The sequence below is a fragment of the Pyxicephalus adspersus genome, chromosome 9 (assembly GCF_032062135.1).
Source record: "Pyxicephalus adspersus chromosome 9, UCB_Pads_2.0, whole genome shotgun sequence".
Taxonomy (NCBI): domain Eukaryota; kingdom Metazoa; phylum Chordata; class Amphibia; order Anura; family Pyxicephalidae; genus Pyxicephalus; species Pyxicephalus adspersus.
The window spans coordinates 33,928,698-33,950,331 of record NC_092866.1 but is presented as its reverse complement, the minus strand read 5'-3'; the positions used below and the strand labels follow the sequence as shown (position 1 = coordinate 33,950,331).

Genomic DNA, 21,634 nt, shown 5'->3' with positions numbered 1-21,634 from the left:
GCCTATATAAGGTTTTTAAAAATAAAGGATATTATACCGCTAACTAGACTACTATTGTATATAAGTTAGTTTATCCACACTTACTTGATCACCAAGAATGTATAGGACTGATTATTGAATGTTATGTCAGCGTACAGTAAGAAAGAAAAAAATGTGCTAGGATAAATTGCCCAATAAAAGCAGGGAAATCTACATAGGAAGAGAAGAAAAGAACTGATAAGGAAATGATCAGTTTTCATAGCTGTATTCAGTTACATTGGAATTACATTACAATATTGTATTTAATGTAGAGCTTACTTATTCTGGTAGTCCGCTTTTCTGCTTTAAAAAGTCGGCTTCACATGTTGTTGCATTTAGAGTAAATTATTGGTGAGTAAATTTTTTTCTCCTGGTTTGGAAATATCTGTACATTGGTAAATTGGAGTATATATATATATGTTTGAAAAAGAAACAGAAAGATATTAATAAACAAATTACTATAATAGGATAAATACAAAATAGTTTATACAGAGGTTACTTACTTGGGTGATGTTCGTTATGATTACTTTACATATTATATACCGTGTTTCTCATATGTGTTGTGTGGTATTGCTCAAAAAAGTTATATACCAAAGTTTAGGTAGTGTTTATTTTTAGAACAAGATTATATAAATGGTTTTTAAGTGTATAAAGAATAGTTTTTATGGAAGCGTACCTGCTAGTAATAATGGAATACTAAATCTTGGTAGTGCACACAAATAGATTCTATACAACAAAATCATTTAAAATTAAATTTAGAAAAAAATGTTTTTGTATATAGAGTTAATAATGGTATGATAGTATATAATAGTATAAAATAGGGGACAGTTTCTATGGAAACATACCTTATAGTGGCAATGAAGAGCAGGGTCTCAATAACACATAAGATAGAAAAGTTATTGTCCAGTTTAATTTATGATTCATCCAAGACTTAATAAGCCTCTGTACAGATAAAAAATTTGAAATAGTTATAGGTTATTTTACCAGTGGACATAGTTTTAGCATGAAGAGGCTATTTTTCAAGTAACAAATATTATTGAACCTAGATAACCTGTAGGAATAGTTACTACTTACTCTTTAAGTACCTGTAGAGACCTTGTGTAATATGAAAAAGCAGGGCGTCATCTTCCATCTAAAGCAGTGTTTCCCAACCTTTCTTAAGCTGCGTACACACGGCAAATTTTTCTCGCCCGATAATCGGTATCGGCCAATTATCGGGCGAAAATCTGCCGTGTGTACAGTCGGTCGTCGTCCATCGTCCGACGACCGTCCTGGCGGATCCATGGACGATGGACGACGACCGATCCTAATGAAAGGGAAGGGGAGAGCGCGCAGCAGGGTGCCGCTCCGTCGCTCTCCCCCCTCCCCTCTCCATAGAGCAGAACGGTGCTGTATGTACAGCATCGTTCATGCATCGTGCAGTCTTTTCTCGTTGGAAAGGATCGTGAAAGATCCTTTCCAACGAGAAAAATTGCAGGTGTGTACGCAGCTTTAGTCGCGACACATATTTTACAATTAGAAAAATCCCACGGAACACCACCAAAAAGTCAGACACGTAAATTAGCTACCTGCTGCCATCTAGTGGAAGAGTTTTTTTTGGTTCTGCCTATCACTATACATCGCTGGTATAGACAAATGAAGACAAATTTTTTGCAGTAAATAAATAATTTTGGGACCAATTAACTGAAATTGGATAATTTCCCACGGTACACCCGAAGATCTCTCAAGGCACACTAGTGTGCCGCGGAACAGCGGTTGAAAAACACTGATCTAAAGGACTGGATCCACTGGCGCTCTGCTTTTAAATGGGTTAACTCGTGGTGTGGGGAGTGTTAGTGTGCTTGCGGGTGACGTCAAGTGTGCACACGTCACCACCCATATCATCAAAGAAAAGGGCGGAAGTAAAATGTCCACCCTACCCCAGCTTCCCACATCATACCTGTGTATGCGCATCGACTCGCTGTGCAAGCGCACATAACACTCCCATACACTACATATGAGACCAAATTTTACATGTCACATAGTGTCATTTTCAGAGTTATGGGGGTTTGTCTCGTTTCGCATATTGGCTTACTCGGGACAAAGAGACTCAAAACTAAAAGTGCCACAATATATAGAAAACAAACAGAATTTATTATCATAGAAAATTTACATGTATAACATCACATATAGAACATTAATAACCATGTCATGTAAGGTGTCATTCAGTGTGTGAACAAATTCAATAGTTTTGTGAGTTGGAATAATATATTTATAGTACCAAAATTGTGACTTACTTGATGGTATTAGTTGGTCAAGGAGTGAGATGAACAATAGGGGGTAGAGCCCCTGGTGTCTTAGTATGAGATTGAGGAATGACTGTCATCTGTATTGTGTTGCGTCTAACACAAAAATTTATCAACAAATATAAAAAATAAACATATAAAATAAATAGAAAATAGAAAAAGTATTTTCAACTAGTGTGCTTGCTGCACCTCGTTTTTGAGAGCCATCAGCTTACTAGGTGCTGCCCTTAGTGCCTCTGACTTTTTTTTCTAGAGTGCTTTGCAGGGTGTCTATCCTGCGCAGCAATTTTTTCTTTCAGACATCACCTGTGTGGGGAAAATAAAAAAGCATATACTTGTTTGCAGATATTCTGCAGGTAAGATGACACATGGATATGACACATTTTATTGCATGCACAATGTATTAATGTATTAACTCCAACAGGTTTAGGCTCTCCTCTCCTCATACTGCCAGTGCTCTCCATCTGCCCTAATGTGTCTGGCTCAGTGCTTTCCTGCTCTTCCTCTGGAATTAAATCAGGACTAAAAAGTCGGGCTAATAAAAAAAAAAAAAAAAACATCGCTAAACAAAAAAATGCAGGTTCACTCCTCCCCAAACACACCTGTTGAAGTTACTAAGCACAGTCAACATATAATAGTTGCAGTGCTCAACCCAGAAATTTTTTTTAAGCTGGGTGGGAAGAAATTTGAGGCGGGTGTCAGCCCTTGTATTGTGACCCAACTCATCAGTAACTACCCAAAAACAGCTGGGTGGTTACTGAAAAATGCCGGGTGGTGCACCCAACTGAAAGAAGCTGAGGAGAACACTGAGTTGCACTTACATTTTTTAGCTATGCGACATCTGAAATCTTCTAGCATGACTCTCCAGTGCTTCTTCAGGTCAGACCACCATTTATGGAGCTGTTCCTTGGAACGCACAACCCCAAATTTCTCCTCCAGCCTGCTCTGCACAGTGTCCAGAATGGGATCCTTTCTGGCATTTGGATGTGGATGAACATCCTCCTGCCATCGTAATCCGCCTTGTCAGGGATGCTCACCATGACCTCCATCTCAGCGTTACTCATTGATGCTCTCCCCTGATGTTTTGACTTGCCTGTGACATGTTTTGTAAAGATCGCAAGCACAAGATATGATGTCACAGGACAGGAAATGCAAGGAGTGCTGGAAAATCTGGAGAGAAATCAACCGTTCAAGGTCATCTACAAGTGTTCCTTTGTTTGAACCCTCATTCTTATGATTTTTCCCTGGCATGTTTTCTCGGAGCATTCTCATAAGGTAGGTGTTGTTTTGTTTTGCCTGTCCTTGTGCTGTATTTGAGTGTAGGCCTCAGTTTTGGCCATGAAAATCGCCAGTATACCGATTTAAAACGTGAATATGTCACAACTGTTATTGCAGTTATGTTGCTATTAACATTGTTATTTATACTTTTTATGTTCTATAGTTTTACAAAAAAGTTGCACTTTGTTAAATAAATGTTATCCATTTTTATAAAGTAAAAGTGTACATTATTTTGCGTAATGATTGTATGGGGTACCTACCTTCATGTACTCATCTTTCAAGCAGTCGATAATTGTGGCACACGTCTCAGGGGTGATATGACCCATTGCTTGCGGTGAGATCCCAGTGGAAAACTTCATGTCCTGCATAGATCTTCGAGTGGCAAGGTATCTTAACGCGGCTATCAACCTCTGTTCAGCTGTTATGGACTTTCTTATGCAGGTATCTTGTTTCTGTAGAAAAAGTATCACTGTGGCACGTAATTTCTGGAAACACACATCCGACATTCTAAGGTAATTTTTGTAGTCATCTGGGAATGTCAAGCACAGTTCCAGTAGCAGGTTCTTATGGAAAACAGTGTCTCAGTCTATCAACCAATCTGTACACCAAACCCTGCGCTTCTTCACAAAATATCCTTGATGATCTTGCTTCTCACTTAACTCACTTCTTCTTTATTGAGAAGACTTGGAAAGGCATATTACAGAGAAAGGTATGTGAACAGTCTCCAGGATGAATGTTCGTTAAAAAAAACAAAAAAAATGATTGTTCGTGCACATGGACTTTTTGTAATAACACTTTTTGTAATAACCGTTATTTCTTGTATGTCACTTTCTCCGGTACATGTCACGTCTTGCATCATTCAAATGGATTGTATCTAGTGTGTATTGTTGGTGGATTATCTTTGAACTATTGTATCGTTTTGTGCACTATTCGATCGTTCAAAATAAGCGTTGATCTGTCGTTAATCGTTCATTTTTCTAAAGATAATTATTGCACGTGTGTACGTAGCCATACACTTTTTATAGTGTTTATTAAGTAAAAACATACAAAAACAGTGCATAAAAAATACAGAAAAATAAACACTAATCCAAGAACTATAGCAGAATAGCAGCAGGGTAAAATAAAAGGGAAAAACTGTAAAATTATACTTGGGTAAAGTCGGTTTGCCTTGGTCTAGGTTTCTGTATAAAGTCCAAGTTATTAATCAGAGTCATTGGGCTCCCTGCAGTCCTCAATGTGTCAGTGCCGTTGTCCGTAGCAACAAGGTGGCATCAGTGAGAGCTAGGCTTACATGGCTTTTTCTATGCCAACCGCATGGGTTGGACTATTACAACAATCCAATGGCAGCAGGGTGGTGGCTATCTGATAGGCTGTGTCCACATAAATTATGATGCTCTGTGGACACTTCAAAAATGCCCTTGTTCTAGCTATTAATAATAATTTAATAAGTACAGGTTTTATGAAATGCCACCCCCAGATCAATATTCACCACAAAATACGTAGTTCACAGAGACCAAACTGGGACTTATGATTCACCAGAACGGGCTAAATATGGTTTTTAGGCTTTCCTGAGGCCTAGGAGACTAGTTCTTGCTCTCAAAATGCTCACCATAATGATCCAGCTACAAATCAGCCAACTACTACTTTATACAGAATGGTATAGTGGAAATATAAGGATTATTCATAAATGTGTTTCTGAATACAGTTCAGTCGAGTTCAATTAGGGGCACTCTACTAGCATTATCCGAGTTTTTTGACACCTGAAGACAGGAAATTGCAACTTTTAACATGAGTGTTGTAAACTAGCGGGTCTGGAAGGATGCTGGTTGTCAGATAAAGAAATACATTTATTTAAAGTGTAATTTATGACCCTGGTATGTTATGAGAGATTTCTTTACATTTAAGGGGAGATCAGACATTAATGTTATCCCCAATATCACAGGGTGCTCTAACTTACTTGCGGTATCTTCAGACTCACAATTAAATTATTTTTGTATAACTATATTAGTGATAGAGATGAAATAGGATTTGAGTATATAGTTTGTTGGTCAGCATGACAGATCACAAATCAACTTTTGACTATTCGAGTGCCATATCCCAAATAACAATCGTGTACATATATAATTAAGGAAAGGAATAAGTAAATTCAATTTGAAAGGATTTTTTAGGCACTTATTAAATATGAAAAATTTAACTTTTATTTCATCATTTAAAATACATTGATAAAAAGTTTCATTGATATTTTTTAAGTTTTTTTATATATATATATTTTTTTTTTTTCTGTGAAAATCTGTGTTCAAATATATACCAACAGGAACTTATATACTTTTATGTATCTGTATGATTTAGGATTTGTAAAGTAATATGTAAAGCTTTACTATATACCTCCGGGGCACAAGTGGCACAGGTCTTTGCATGTGGCTACCCCAGGTCCATAATAGCATACTCTTTTTTCCACAGGCACATCACTAGCCTCTTGTGTCCCACGATGATTCCCCCTGTTGATTCTGACTTTCGCTTCCACTTTTTGCGGCAGCGGACACCGGATAGACAGAGGAAACTGTGTCATCCCTCAATGTACGGGGACAACATTAAAAATATGTACACTGGATAATATATATACACTTGCTTATCCACCAAACCTGACATACTTATATTACAAATTATTATATGATAACAAATCTTTTTTCATTACCATATATCATGGTTTTAGATATATAAAATCTATAAAAAATTATTCTCCATGGAGATTGTTTGCCCTGCTTATAATCCAACTTTAAATGGCTGCAATTGTGTTGCATTAAGTTTATTTGGTATAGTACCTCACTAAATCATGTTGATGCGGTTAGAGATAATGTATAGTATCAGTCAATTTATGCATCCTTTATCCAGCTTGTGTGATTCCATTATACTTAGATAAGCTACAAAGGTATATGTTTTAAATGGCACATTTGTTATAAATGGCTGGATGCCAACATATATAACATTTATAAAAAAAAAATAATTAGTTTTTTTATAATAATCATTAATACTTGCAGGTGTTCTTGTTTATATATCTTCACCTTTGTCCTGTCTTATTGGTACCTTCTCTTCCTATTGAATGATCTGCGCACATTTTGAGGAGGTATCCACAGTTAATGGTGATTTCAAACTCTAAATTTATCAGTAAGTACAAAATAAATTCCCATAAAATTCTCTTACAAATTCTTATTAACTTTTTTTATGGTTTTATGTGTCCAAAAGCGGTACATTGTTTTTCATGAAAATTTATTTTACAGTATAATATAATAATATGAGTATAATAAAGTTTGAAACAAAATCATGTAAAAATATGAAAAGAAATTAATTAAAATTATATATATATATATATTATAAATTTTTTTCAAATTTAAAAAAAAGTATATTATTATAGTCATATTATACTGTAAAAAAAATGTCCTTGAAAACAATGTACTGCTTTTACACATTTAAATCCAATGTATTGCATTCAATACAGTTATTTTGTATTGAATGCAATACAAATGGATTTTGAATTTCCCACCCCACTGGCAACGTAAAAACGCACCGACGTCACCGGGAACTCCCCGGTGACTCATCATGTGCAGAAGACGCCGGAAGAAGACAAAGATTGGAAGACGCAGGACACCGGCGGATCAGGTAAGCGCTGTATTTACTTACCTTCCCATTGGTTTACTTACCCCAAGTGTGACTCAGGGTTACCGCTTTCAGCAACTTTTTTCCACCCCGAGTCACACTCGGGTTTACCGCTAGGGAATTAAAGCACTTGCACTGTTCATTTTACCAATTAAACTTTTTATCAATGTATTTTAAATAATGCCTAAAAATAGTGCCTAAAAATCCCTTCAAACTGAATTTCCTTATATACTTACACATAGAGATGAAATATCATAGCAGATATATAACATCTGGTTAAGTACTCCAAAGGGTTTTTCAGTGACGTTCTAGAAAGTATTAAACAAATTTAAGAAATGGTTTAATTCCAGGGGATCTACAATTAGGTCCATAAATATTTGGACAGAGACCACTTTTTTTCTAATTTTGGTTCTGAACATTACCACAATTGATTTTAAATGAAACCACTCCGATGCAGTTGAACTGCAGATGTTTAGCTTTATTTCAGTGGATTGAACAAAAAGATTGCTTAAATGTGAGGAACCAAAGCCTTTTTTTTTTACACAATCACTTCATTTCAGGGGCTCAAAAGTAATTGGACAATTGACTCAAAGGCTATTTCATGTGCTGGTGTGGGCAATTCCTTAGTTATGTTATCAATTAAGCAGATAAAAGACCTGAAGTTGATTTTGAGGGGGGAGTGCTTGTATGTGGAAGATTTTGCTGTGAACAGACAACATGCGGTCAAAGGAGCTATCCATGCAGGTGAAACAAGCCATCCCTTAAGCTGCAAAAACAGAAAAAAAACATCAGCGAAACTGCTACAATAGTAGGAGTGGCAAAATCTACAGTTTGGTACATCATGAGAAAGAAAAACCACTGGTGAACTCCAAAAGACTTGAACGTCCACTGAAGACAATAGTGGTGTGTGATCACAAAATCATTACCATGGTGAAGAGAAACCTATTCACAACAGCCAACCAAATGAACAATCCTCTCCAGGAGGTAGGCATATCAATATCCAAGTCTACCATAAAGCGAAGACTGCATGAGTAAATACAGGAGGTGCACTGCAAGAAGAAAGCCACTCATAAGCCTTAAGAATAGAAAGGCTAGATTGGACTTTGCTCGAACATCTAAAAAAGTCAGCACAGTTCTGGAAAAACACTCTTTGGACAGATGAAACCAAGATCAACCTTTACCAGAATGAGGGCAAGAAAATTATGGAGAAGGCGTGGAACAGCTCATGATCCAAAGCATACCACATCATCTGTAAAACATGGCGGAGGCAGTGTGATGGCTTGGGCGTGCATGGCTGCCATCAGCACTGGGACACTAGTGTTTATTCATGATGTGACACAGGACAAAAGCAGCTGAATGAATTGTGAGGTGTTCAGAGACATACTGTCTGCTCAAATCCAGCTAAATGCAGTCAAATTGATTGGAAGGCATTTCATTAAACAGATGGACAATGACCCAAAACATACAGCCAAAGCAACCCAGGAGTTTATTAAAGCAAAGAAGTGGAATAATCTTGAATGACCAAGTCAGTCAGCTGATCTGAACTCATTTGAGCATGCATTTCACTTGTTGAAGTCTAAACTTCGGACAGAAAGGCCCACAAACAAACAGCAACTGAAAGCCGCTGCAGTAAAGGCCTGGCAGAGCATTAAAAAGGAGGAAACCCAGCATCTGCTGATGTCCATGAGTTCAAGACAACAGGCTGTCATTCCCAGCAAAGAGTTTTCAACCAAGTATTAAAAATGAACATTTTGTTTTCAGCTTTTTAATTTGTCCTATTGATTATGAGTCCCTGAAATTAAGTAATTGTGTTAAAAAAAGGCTTTAGTTCCTCACATTTTTATGCAATCTTTTTGTTCAACCCACTGAAATAACCTCCTGGGCGGTAACCCCGAGTCACAGAAAAAAAAGATGCTAAAAGCAGTAATCCCGAGTCACACTCAGTGTAGGTAAACCTATACGTAAAAAATTGTAAATCAAGTCTTACCTGATCCCCTGGCATCCCGCATCGTCTTTTGTGTCTTCTCTTAGCATCTTCTTTCTTCCTCCGGCGTCTTCTTCACCCGATGAGTCACCGGGGAGTTCCCACTGACGTCGGTGCGTGCGTTGCCGGCGGCGTGGGAAATTCAAAATCCATTTGTATTCCATTCAACACAAAATAACTGTATTGAATGGAATGCAATACAGTGGATTTATATGTGTAAAAGCAGTACATTGTCTTCCATGAACATTTATTTTACAGAATGCAATAGTAGTATGAGTATATTTTTTTATTTGAATTTATAATTTTGACATAATTTTGTGTTTCCAACTTTTTTTTTATACCTAAACTATTATTATACTGTAAAAGATTTTCGTGAAAAACAATGTACGGCTTTTAGACATAAAAAAATTCAGACAGAAATAAACCACTCAGGAGGTGAAAGCTGAAAGTCTGCAGTTCGGCTGCACCTGAGTTGTTTCATTTAAAATTAATTGTTGTAATGTACAGAACCAAAATTAGAAAAAAGCTGTCTCTGTCCAAATATTTATGGACCTAACTGTATTTAATGATTTGCAGAATAAAAAAAAATCAGAAATAAAAATGACTTACTCAGTTTCCAAAACTGTAGATAATATTCTATTAGTTTTGGTTTGTTGCTAAGGGGAAAGGCTATAAAATAAATGAAAAACATGAGGGTTTTAATTTTTTATCTGTGCATCCAGAAAACAATGAAGGGGTATACAGTAAACACAATATATATTGGTTGTTAGATTAATACCATACATGTGGAAACTAACTTTTAGCTATTATTGACTGCTTAGCCAAAGGAAGTAGGAGCCAAAGGAGGGTTTAGTTAAAAGATGGAGGGAAGCCTTCAAATGACAGGTTCCCTTAGTTAGGGAAGAAAAAAAAAGGTTGTCAAGATTGATTATTCCTGTGCTGAAAAAGCGTCAAAGTGTGGCCAATAAAGACATTTACATACATAAATCTTTGGTGGAGAGTGGGAAGAACAGGATACCTGCAGCCAGTCACAAAAGGACTAGTCAGCAGGCATCTCACTGTTATAAATGGTTAATTGGCATTCATGCAAGTAGGTGGTATTTGCCGTTGTTTGTGCATGCATAGTTACGATCCTGAAGCCAGCCTAGTACTGGCTTCCATCCTTACTCTGAACAAATTTGTGTCTACCGTGCACACGTGATATCGATTGGGAGGTCTGTGTGATGTGAAGAAACCTCCCAGATCCTCCCATAGGCGTCTTCAACTTCATGAAAGTCATCCTCCAATACGTCCTCATCTACTTTGCAGATGGGAAGTTTCCCACTTCTGAAGCAGGTCCTGGGCATCAGAGATCCTCCGATGCCCAAACAAGGAACAGGGGTCGGTATACTCAGGGGATGCCCCCGTGCAACCATACCAAAAGTGCCCATAGATATAGATCCCTCGTAGGGCGCAGTGGGAAGGGGGATAGAAGAAAGGATTGGAAAAAAACTGTGAATGTACATCAAACGGATGTACAACGATGTACCAGATATGAGTGTTATGATGATATATAGATATAATAAACATGTGGGAGTTGTAATGAATGTGTGGAAATAAATGTTAGGTATTTTTTGACAGCTGGTTGAGTGTTATATATATATTAGGGGAGTATTGTTAAAGGCAGACCAAGGCATAATAATGATGTTAAACTCCATGTACACTCAATATAAAAACACAATGATTCAACGTCAATCTGGTACATCATACACATGTAATCCATTACATAAAATAAATATATATATATATATATATATATATATATATAGTAACAGCTGGCCAAATAAATCACAGGTTTTCGTCCGGGATGACAGGTACCTTTGCCCCAGATACGGGTTATACGCAGAGCATTTTTCTGTTTAGTTTTCCTTTTAACCTGAAGGTGGGGTTTGAAGTACCAGGCTTCTTGGCCAGGTGAGGGAGTTAAAGAGGCCTGGGTATGATCAGGTGTAACTGTCTAACCTGAAATGCATCCTGGAAATTAGGCTGGGGATATAAACTCCCAGCCTGCTTATTCCTGTGTCTCTGTCATGACCCATGAGTTCCTGTCTCTTAAACCCTTGGTGCGCTTAAAACCTGCTGGCCCCGTTTCCTGCTTTGAAACACCCCCATTGCTACCGGCGATCTCACATATGGTGGAGGATGCGGGCAGCTTTATAAGTGGGTGTTTGGAAGGCCAGCATGGAGGAGATACTAAAACAGTTTGTTTTGGCCAATGCCAACCAGCAGCAGGCCATTGTGGAGCAAAAGCGTATTAACCAACAATTGCTTCTAGGTCTGGAAAAAGCGGAGGCCCGCCAAAGAGATTGTTGGAAAAATACAAGCACAGAGCTACCAATAATTAGATGCTAATTGTGGTGAAGAAGCTTGTGGTGCTGGGTGTTCGCCAGTGTTTCGGGTAAGCCAGTTGTTGAAAAAAATGACTGCTGATGATGATCCCGAGGTGTTTTTGACCACATTTGAAAGAACTGCCAAGAGGGAAAGTTGGCCTAGGGAACAGTGGGCGGGATTAGTGACCCCACTATTATCTGGAGAGTCCCAAGAAGCCTATTATGACCTAGAGCCGTCGGAAGCAAGCGACTATGTCCCCCTTAAGGCAGAAATACTGGGACGGCTGGGTGTTACCCTGGCTGTCAGGGCCCAACTGGTGTATAACTGGTCCTATCGAGCAGGAAAATCTCCCAGATCCCAGATGTATGACCTGATACATCTAACAAGGAAGTGGCTCTAACCGGAGCTGTTGTCAGGACCGCGAATTGTGGAACGGGTAGTTATGGACCAGTTCCTAAGATCCCTCCCTGTTTCCATACAAAAGTGGGTTAACCATGGAGACCCCTCGACAGCCGATAAGCTGGTGGACCTAGTGGAAAGGTACTTGGTACAGAGACCTCCTGTCTTAAAACAGTGGGGGTAATGTGTACACGGAGATACTAGGGAGTATCCTGTGACATCAGTGTCTTTTGAAACCTCCCTAGGTAAACTCTGTCATCAGGTGGTGGGGTTGGTTCCCCACTTACCATATGATGCTATCATTGGGAGGGATTTTCCCAAATTCCAGAAGCTCTGAGATCACCCACCCCAGGCAGAGCTGGTATCCTCAGAGCATGAGGCTGCTTGATGATTGTGGGGGCACTCCAGGGATTCCTTTATCTGCGCTAGCAGAGCAATTGAAAGACCCCACACTGTTTAAAGCCCGGGAAAATGCCGTAAACATTGATGGGAACCTAGTGCATCCAGACGAGAGGGTTGCATTCCCATACGTTATTATTGAAAGGGACCTACTTTATCGGGTGTCAAAGTGGGGGGGAAACCATTGAACAGCTAGTGGTACCCCAGCTATACCGAAAATTGGTGTTAGATCTTGCCCATGGGCACCTCCCAGGGGGACATCTGGGGGCTGAGAAAACCTGAGAGCGAATAGTCCAGAGGTTTTATTGGCCAGGGGTCGCCAAGGGGTTAAGGGGTTAGAGATATACTGTGCTTCATGTCCTGTATGTCAGTTGTCTTCCTCAATGCCACATTTTCGTAGCCCTTTGGTTCCCCTCCCCATCATTGAGGTCCCGTTTGAGAGGATTGCCATGGATATAGTTGGCCCATTGCTAAAGTCAGCTAGGGGCCATCAATATATCCTAGTCATATTGGATTATGCTACTCGGTATCCTGAGGCAATTCCTCTCTGAAATACCTCTGCTAAAACCATAGCCCCAGAGCTGTTCCAAGTTTTCAGCCGAGTAGGAGTGGCCAAAGAGGTACTTACTGATCAAGGAACACCATTTATGTCTCGGACGACTAAAGAGCTTTGTAAACTCTTAAAGGCGACGCAGCTACGCGTTCGGTGTATCACCCTCAAACAGACGGCTTAATAGAGCGTTTTAACAAAACTTTAAAACAGATGCTGCTGAAGGTAGATAAAGACGGAAAACATTGGGACTGTCTACTCCCCTATTTGACGTTTGCTATCCAGTAGGTACCCCAATCCTCAACCAGATTCTCTTCCTTTGAACTATAATATGGGAGGCACCCCAGGGGACTGTTAGATATTGCTAAGGAAACATGGGAAAGTGAAAGTTCCCCTCATAGAAGTGTCATCGAGCATGTGATGCAAATGCAGGACAGAATTGCACAGGTAATGCCCTTGGTTAAATAGGATCTGGCCCAAGCGCAGTTGGCGCATCAGGGAATTTTTAACCGGGGCCCCGTATCCATACTTTTGCCCCTGGGGATAGAGTTTTGGTACTAGTTCCCACGGTGGAAAGTAAATTCCTAGCCAAATGGCAGGGCTCCTATGAGGTCATGGAAAAACTTAGTGACGTAACCTAAAATATTAGCCAACCTGGTAGGCGGAAACCAGAACAGATTTATCATGTGAATTTGCTAAAGCCATAGAAAGAAAGGGAAGCATTACCAGTGAGGACCGCTTGGTCTATAGTTAGGTCCATAAATATTTGAACAGAGACAACTTTTTTCTAATTTTGGTTCTGTACATTACCACAATTTATTTTAAATTAAACAACTCAGATGCAGTTGAACTGCAGACTTTCAGTTTATTTTCCTGAGGTTTTATTATTCCTCTCCCAATGGTATACCCCAGATAGTTGGCTTCTTCTAGTCCAATGGCACACTATTTAAAAAAAAAAAGTTGAATGGTTGAATTGCAGGGAATTCCATAAGTAATTAGACAAATTAAAAAGCTGAAAACAAAATGTTCATTTCTAATACTTGGTTGAAAACCCTTTGTGGGCAATGACAGCCTGTAGTCTTAAACTTATGGACATCACCAGATGCTGGATTTCCTGTTTTTTTTTAGGTTCTCGGCAGCTTTCAACAAGGGGTCACGATGAGGACAAAGGGTGGCCTGACTTACACCAACCATTACTTGGGTGAATGGGAAAGGGAGCTTTTTAGTACCATCAAAAGGAGCCTTCCAACACAATATCCTTATGTGGAAATGTTGATGATGTACTACTTCTCTGGACCGGATCTATGGAATCTCTCCAAATTTTTTTAAATTGCATCCAGCAGAATAATTACAACTTGAAATTCACCATGGAACACAGTTACCTCGCATTCTGTTCCTAGACCTTTATATCACAATTGACGGAGATAATCAACTTAGCACTACATTGTATAGAATGTCAACAGCTGGCAACACTATACTGCATGCCAAAAGCTTCCATTCCTCATCCATTATACAAAATATTCCGTATGGACAATACCCAAGAGTACGTAGGAACTGTTCCACAGAATAAACCTTCCAATTGGAAGCAAAACAATTACAATCAAGAATACTCCAACGAGGATGCCCCAAAAAACTTCTAAAGCGGGCATTCCAAAAAGCAACCAAAGTCATACCAGACAGGAATTATTATTCAAGAACCGTCATCATAACCCATAAAGGGGGTGGGGATGAGGGACAGCATTCAAAAATCAAGGACGTCTGCCAAAATCACTGGCATCTTCTACTCCCAGATCCTAACTTCAAAAACTTAATAGGAAACACCACAAATTGTTTATAGAAGACCACCGTCATTACGAGACCAAGACATCACAAGCCTTTTTCAACTTAGTGGCACACCAAAACCATCCACGAAAGGAACCTTTAGATGTGGCAGCTGTTCACAGTGGCCCTGGATCAACAAATCCATGTTTTTCAACAAAAATCAACAAAAATCAAAGATCAACAAAAAAAACAAAGATCAACAAAACCTCTTCCGAATGGCACTATTCACCGTCCAAAACATCTAATTGACTGTAACACAGCAGGTGTGATTTACTTAATAATCTGTATCTGTGGCAGTTTATATGAAAAAAACACGAGCCCCTTCAAAAAAAAGAATTTATGTGCACATCTACACCATAACCAATGGAAAAAAACACCAACACCTACAAGCTATCATATAGTCACTTGCCACAACTACAACCCTAAAGTTACTCGGTTTTCTGGCCTGAACATATTCCCAACAACTTGAGAGGTGGCGACAAAGACATCAAACTTTTACAATGCGAGTGTAAGTGGATAGTAACTTTACAGGTGACACAAAACACCTGGCTTGAATGATGTCCAAACCTTTAAGCCATTCTTACAAGAAACCTAAATACTTTCCCTTCAAACAGAGTGTTGATCTTTATTCCATACTTTCCTTTAGGCACTCACACCAGGTAAACACACCACAATATACTACTCCCTATCTACTACCCACTACAATATATTCTCTTTATCCATTTATTTCTTTGAACAATACTGGAGTATGCAATTAGTACAGTGGGTGTGCATCATCTGAACTGCACACTGTATGGTTATATATCATGTAGTACATTATTATTTAATCAAGATCCTTGTTTTAGATTAACAAATACGGAACTTCACCTTTTACCTGTTCAACTTATTACCAACTGTCTTTATCATACACATCTCTGCGTGAATTTCTATCCAATAATATATATATTATATAAATGTATCATTGTAATGGTATTCAATACGATGCCATTCATACTTCAGTACTATAGATGAAAATTGTTCTATACTGCATATGTAACTGTGTATTGCATATGATTGTAATACATTTAATTTTACACTAAAAATGTTCAATTTTGTAACGAACACTGTTATGTATATTAGCATTATGAATAATGTTTTCTCTATGTACTTCCATTATCATACCTTATCATCCTTTATTTATTCGTGCAAACTATGTTAAGATAAATGAATAAGATCCATCTCTGACACTCCTAAAACTTATCTATTTTTATACAATTACCACCTCAATATTAATGTATGCACTACAATGTGATCTCCTACATGCACACAAAACTATTCATTCCCATGGGCCTTGGTGATTTAGCAGGGTCAAAGCCCCTCCCTTTATCACGTAGGGCGCCCACTGTCCACACGGGGTGCGGGTCATCCCCCGCATGCCAGCTGTCTCTGTGCCCTCGGTTTGGAAAGCAATATCGCTTTGTGAACCATTGGACCCCCCTATTGTCACGGTCCCTTCCGTGACTGAAGTTAGAAGATCTGCGAGACAAGCTGCACGTGAGGTTATCTGACTGTCTCTTTGTTTTTACTTGTTGCTGTGTTGTTGTTTGTAATGGCCACACCCCTTGTATCAGCTGCAGCTGATGGTCATTACTGCTTCTCCATTTAGTCTGGCCTCACACTTCATGCTATGCGGTTGATATTCCCTTCTGGGATGTGAAGAGCTGGTGTGTTGTCCTCTCCAGAGTTCCTGCTTCTCTATTTGCTATTAAGACAAGTTGAACTACTTTTGGTGTTTTGTTGTTCTTTGGTTGTTACTAGGCCTCAGGGAGATGCTGGCTCTTTCATCAGGGAAGGAACCAGTAGTCTCAAGCCCAGTCACTACTCCTAGGGCTATGCAGGGCTACTAGGGCCTAGGTTCCAGTGTATGAGTATTCCCACCATCGGGATATTCATACTGTCAGGAGTTAGGGCTAGGTTAGGGTGTCTGTAAGGGGTGACCATTCCCTTTTCCCTAGCCTTTGGAGGCCTAGTCCCTTGTATTTACCTTTCTGTTTCCCTCCCCTCCCTGTTATCCGTGACACCTATATTTGCATAGATACGGCCCAATAGATGCCGAGAGAGCAGGGAACAATTATTATCTCCCACACTCAGGCACAGGTATCCGCGCATGCGTGAAAAAGAAAAAACTTCCACACCACAGAGTAGTGGCGGAAACAACCTTCTGTTAGCCCTGTGGGCCGTGCCGGCGCCGCTGCCCCTAATCGCGGGGACGGGCGCCGGGTCCTCTCTTTTCTCTCCTGCCACCATACTGACATCCCAGGCAGCAGGTAGCGTAACCCTACTACCTGTGTTCCATGCCGGAGTTTCCTTCCTGCTAGAGACTTGCACTGGTGTTTGAGCTGGCGTGGGTGTGTCTCTCTTCACCTATGAGGCAACACATACACGCCCTCTGTTTCAACAGCCTATGGCTGGATTACTGCAGGTATTTAAAGGCACTTCCTACTATCTTGTTTACTGAACTCTTGGACTTTGCCTGATTGCCGCCTCACCCTGACCTCGCATCTTGTTTATGGACTTTTGCCTGTTTACCGCCTGCCTTTGATCTCGGATCTTGTTTATGGACTTTGTCTGATTGCCGCCTCTCCTGACCCATACCCTCCTAGCCACACAAGACCCCTCGGTGCTTGCACTAAGTGCCCTGACCCCTCTGGTCAGCTGCCACTGACCCGGGAATTGCTCTGGAGTGGCACCTGGCAGCTACCACAAGTAAAGGCTATCCACACACACGCCCACTAGCTAATCACCAATGCTATTTATTGCACAGCAACATCCTACTCAGTTTTTCATCTTCTGAACACCAGCACCTCCATGCTGCGGAACTCTACATAACATGAATGTGATTTCTCACTCTGAAGGTGCTACACTTTATTTATTAATATATCTCAGCATATCTTAGCTTTCTTCTACTTTATTCATATTTAAGATTACAAGAAACCTCCTAATTGTATCTACCTTTAAACAAGTTTACCTTTCCCTTATATACTTATATAGCTAGATACTTTCTTGCTTCAATCTATTATCCCCACATGAATATACACTACTTATTTATGCTTTATTACCCTAATCATACATTAACATTCTTACCTCTAGGAAGAGTGTTTTCAACCATTAGCACTACTCATCTACTGTCCCTGATATATATATGGGGTCAAACAACTAATAGTGAGTAAAACATTTAAAATGTACTTACAGCTTATGTTTATGAACCCTTGTATAACACAATGCTCCTATTCAGTTATCTCAACAGTAATTATTTTACATATCAGAACTCTGAGTATTCATCCTCATTATGGTTATCCTTATTGTTATTACCTTTATTCACTCTTGCACATTATACTGTATTGAATCTTATCTTAATTCTGATGTTTAGAAATGGATTCTTTGAACGATATACCAATACATGAATGTTCTACTTAGCATATATATGGTATATATATATATTATCACCTTTATTCTTTTTTGCACATTTTACTGTATCTAACCTTATTATATTTATGATGTTTAGATATTGATTCTCTGAGCATCATACCAATACATGGATGTTGTACTTAGTATACCTTATATATGCCCACTTAAGAAACATGATCACATCTTTGATGTTCTGCTATGTGAATACCACACTTAAACTTCATCTATTCATGATACCCTGTATATTTATATATGTATTTTCTGCATTTAACTTATCACCTAACAATCTCTTTATATCCCTTGAGGACGCCAACAAGGGGGAAACATGTCGGGACAAGAGACGTTATACTTTCATGTATTGAACCCTCTATTATTATACAGTCAGGGATCTAAACTGTCTAGTTGATTGGTCTGACTATACCCATGATACTAATGAGTCAAGACCTTTTCTACTTTTCTGTATATTTTTATATTTGTTTGTGACAAATTATAACAATATAACATTACGTTGCCAAAAGAAAAAAACAGCTTTCTTGTTCCTCCTATTTATATTTACATATTCAAACCATGGGGTGGCATTAATTATACTCTACCAGGTGCTATTGCTTTACTATTTTCACTTGTAACATACCGTTCCACTAGGTCCACCAGTTTGTCTGTTGACGACAAGTCTCCATGGCTCACTAACTTTTGGATGGAAACAGGAAGGGATCATGGGATTCGGTCCATGGCTACCTGTTCCACAATTCGCCGTCCCGACAACATCCCTGGTTGTAGCCACTTTCTTGGTAGATGGATCAGATCATACATTTGTGATCTGGAAGGTTTCCCTGCTCGATAAGACCAGGTATACACATGCTGGGCACGGACACCAAGCCGTGCCAGTATTTCAGCCTTTTGGTGGGTCTCTTGCTTCCAACGGTTCCAGGTCATAACAGGCCTTTTGGGATTCTCCAGATAATAACGGGGCCACCAATCCTGTTCTTTAGGCCAACTTTCTCTCTCAGCAGTTTCAAACATGTTCAAAAACACCTCAAGATCATCATCAGCAGTCATTTTTGGCAATTATTGGCTTAGCTGAAAAGCTGACGTACGCCCAGAAGCACTCTCAGTGTCAGCCTGCTCTCGTGAGGGTATCTGCGGGGGAAATATCCCCCAGTGCATACTGGTCCCCATCCCACGTTTGGGCATCGGAGGATCTCCGCTGCCTAGAACCTGCTTCAGAGCGGAGAAACTTCCCATCTGCATAGTAGGTGAGGACATATGGGAGGAGAACCTTCATGAAGTTGTAGACGCCCCTGAGAGGTTCTGGGCGGAAGCCAGTACTCGGCTGTCTTCAGGATCATAACTACGCATGCACAAACAATGGCGCATGCGCCACCTACTGGCGTGGACGCCAATTAACTATTTATAATAAGAGTAAGATGCCTGCTCACCAGTCCTTTTGTGGCTGGCTGCAGTCATCCCGTTCTTCGCACTCTCCACCAATGATTTATGTTATTAAATTTCAGCATAGGACTAATCAATATTGACAACTTCTTCTTTTTTTCTTCCCTAACTAAGGGAACCTGCCATTTAAAGGCTTCCCTCCATCTCGTATTTTCAATACTCCTGGAAAATGGCTAAAAGTAAGTACTCACATGTGTGGTATTTTATTAAACTAACAACCAATAATAATTCTATATACTGTGTACCCCTACTATTTTTATGGATGAACAGATTTGAGGTAAAACCCTCCCCTGGTTTTCATTTATCTTACAGCTTTTGTCCTAACTTTGCAACCTTTCATTAAGCAACTAACCAAAACTAATAGAATATTTTCTACAGTTTTGGAAACTGAGTAAGTCATTTTTAATTATGTTTTATTAATATGCAAATTATTAAATTGATCCTCTGGAGTTCAACTATTTCATAAATTTGTTTTATATTTTCTATATCCCCACTGGGAACCCTTTGGAATACTTATCATAGCAGATATATAACATCCGGTTATTTCAATCTCTATTACCAATACAAAATCAATAGCTTCCTGTACATTATACAAAAATAATTTATTTGTGAGTTCGAAGTAAGTTAGAGCACCCCACTTTGATTACTAGGAAGTAAGATACTATATTCCGTTATTCTTTAATCAAAATTTCTATTTGTGTTAGGCTCAACATAATATAGATGATATTCAGCCATTCCTCAATCTCATACTTCGACACCAGGGGGTCTGACTCCCCCCTGTTGTTCATGTCACTCCTTGACCAACTAATACCATTAAGTAAGTCACATTTTTGTTACTATACATATATAATTCCAACTCACAATACTATTGATAATTTGTTAACACACATTGAATGACACCTGACATGGTTAATAATGTAATATATGGGATATGTACATGTATATTTTGTATGTTAATATATTCTGTTTTCTATATATTGTAGCCCTTTTTGTTTTGAATTTCTGAATCCCCTGAAGAAGCCAATGTGCGAAACATGTCAGGATACGAGACAAACCCCCATAACTCTGAAAATGACACAATGTGAAATGTAAAGTTTGGTCTCATGATATGTTTAATGATACCGCTAAGCTCAGTTATGTGTTTTGTACATAACTGTATATGTTATCTATCTATTTGAATTAAAATGTATATGTTTGATAATTAAGTAATTGCCAAAAAGCCGTCTTCTGTTCTCCATTTCTACTGCACACTATCACAGCTTGGCAATAAGATATCATCTTCTTACCTGATGACACCAAATAGTTTACAAAAATGTAAAGAGCACACAATGCTTGTTTTGGTCCTGGTTAAAAGAAGTTTTTTATTCATGGCACAAAATGCCATTGCCCTCTGTCTCCAGAAATGTCTTTCACTCAAAATAAGAATGGAGTATGGTAGTTCATATTTGTGGGATATCATAATGTAATCCATGTAAATTGTACCTATCATGTTTAATATGTAGGAGAATATTTATGAAGAAGTGCTTACAACCCAATTACTATTTTTGGAAACATGCACCTGGAAGATTTACTTGCGTTGAATGTTTTGTTTATGATTCACTGCTTTATACATAGTTCCTATTAAACAGATTGTACAACATATATTTAGCACTCTTTTATGTCAAATCATATAATATGTGCTCCTAAATGAGAGCGTATATTGCAATATATGTATCACTTTCTTTGTTTTATCTCTGATATAGGATAAAATAGATCCATTGACTCTGAAAGAAATGCTGGAGGGAATCAGGTAAGGAAAAGGATCTGGGACTGCTGGTTCCCTGTTCTTTTATTTACTAACATGTTAGGGTACCATATGTGTATATGCTGGCCGTGTGCACAACGAATTTAAAGTACTAAGTGTAAAATTGGAACTCCAATGACTAGCTAGATACTTAGTGGAACTGAGCAAATGTAAACTCTTTTACTTGTCTTTTTTTT

At 38.9% G+C, this 21,634-nt stretch overlaps 1 protein-coding gene across 4 annotated transcripts in view; it reads left to right on the top strand.

The window, feature by feature from the left end:
• BBS1 (Bardet-Biedl syndrome 1) overlaps nucleotides 1–21,634 on the top strand; it is an 80,515-nt gene that overhangs the window by 9,754 nt on the left and 49,127 nt on the right. For all 4 annotated transcript variants that reach the window (XM_072421327.1, XM_072421323.1, XM_072421326.1 and 1 more), the window contains one exon: nucleotides 21,397–21,443. In XM_072421327.1, coding sequence (XP_072277428.1) covers nucleotides 21,397–21,443 — 47 coding nt within the window. The remainder of the gene's footprint in view (nucleotides 1–21,396; nucleotides 21,444–21,634) is intronic.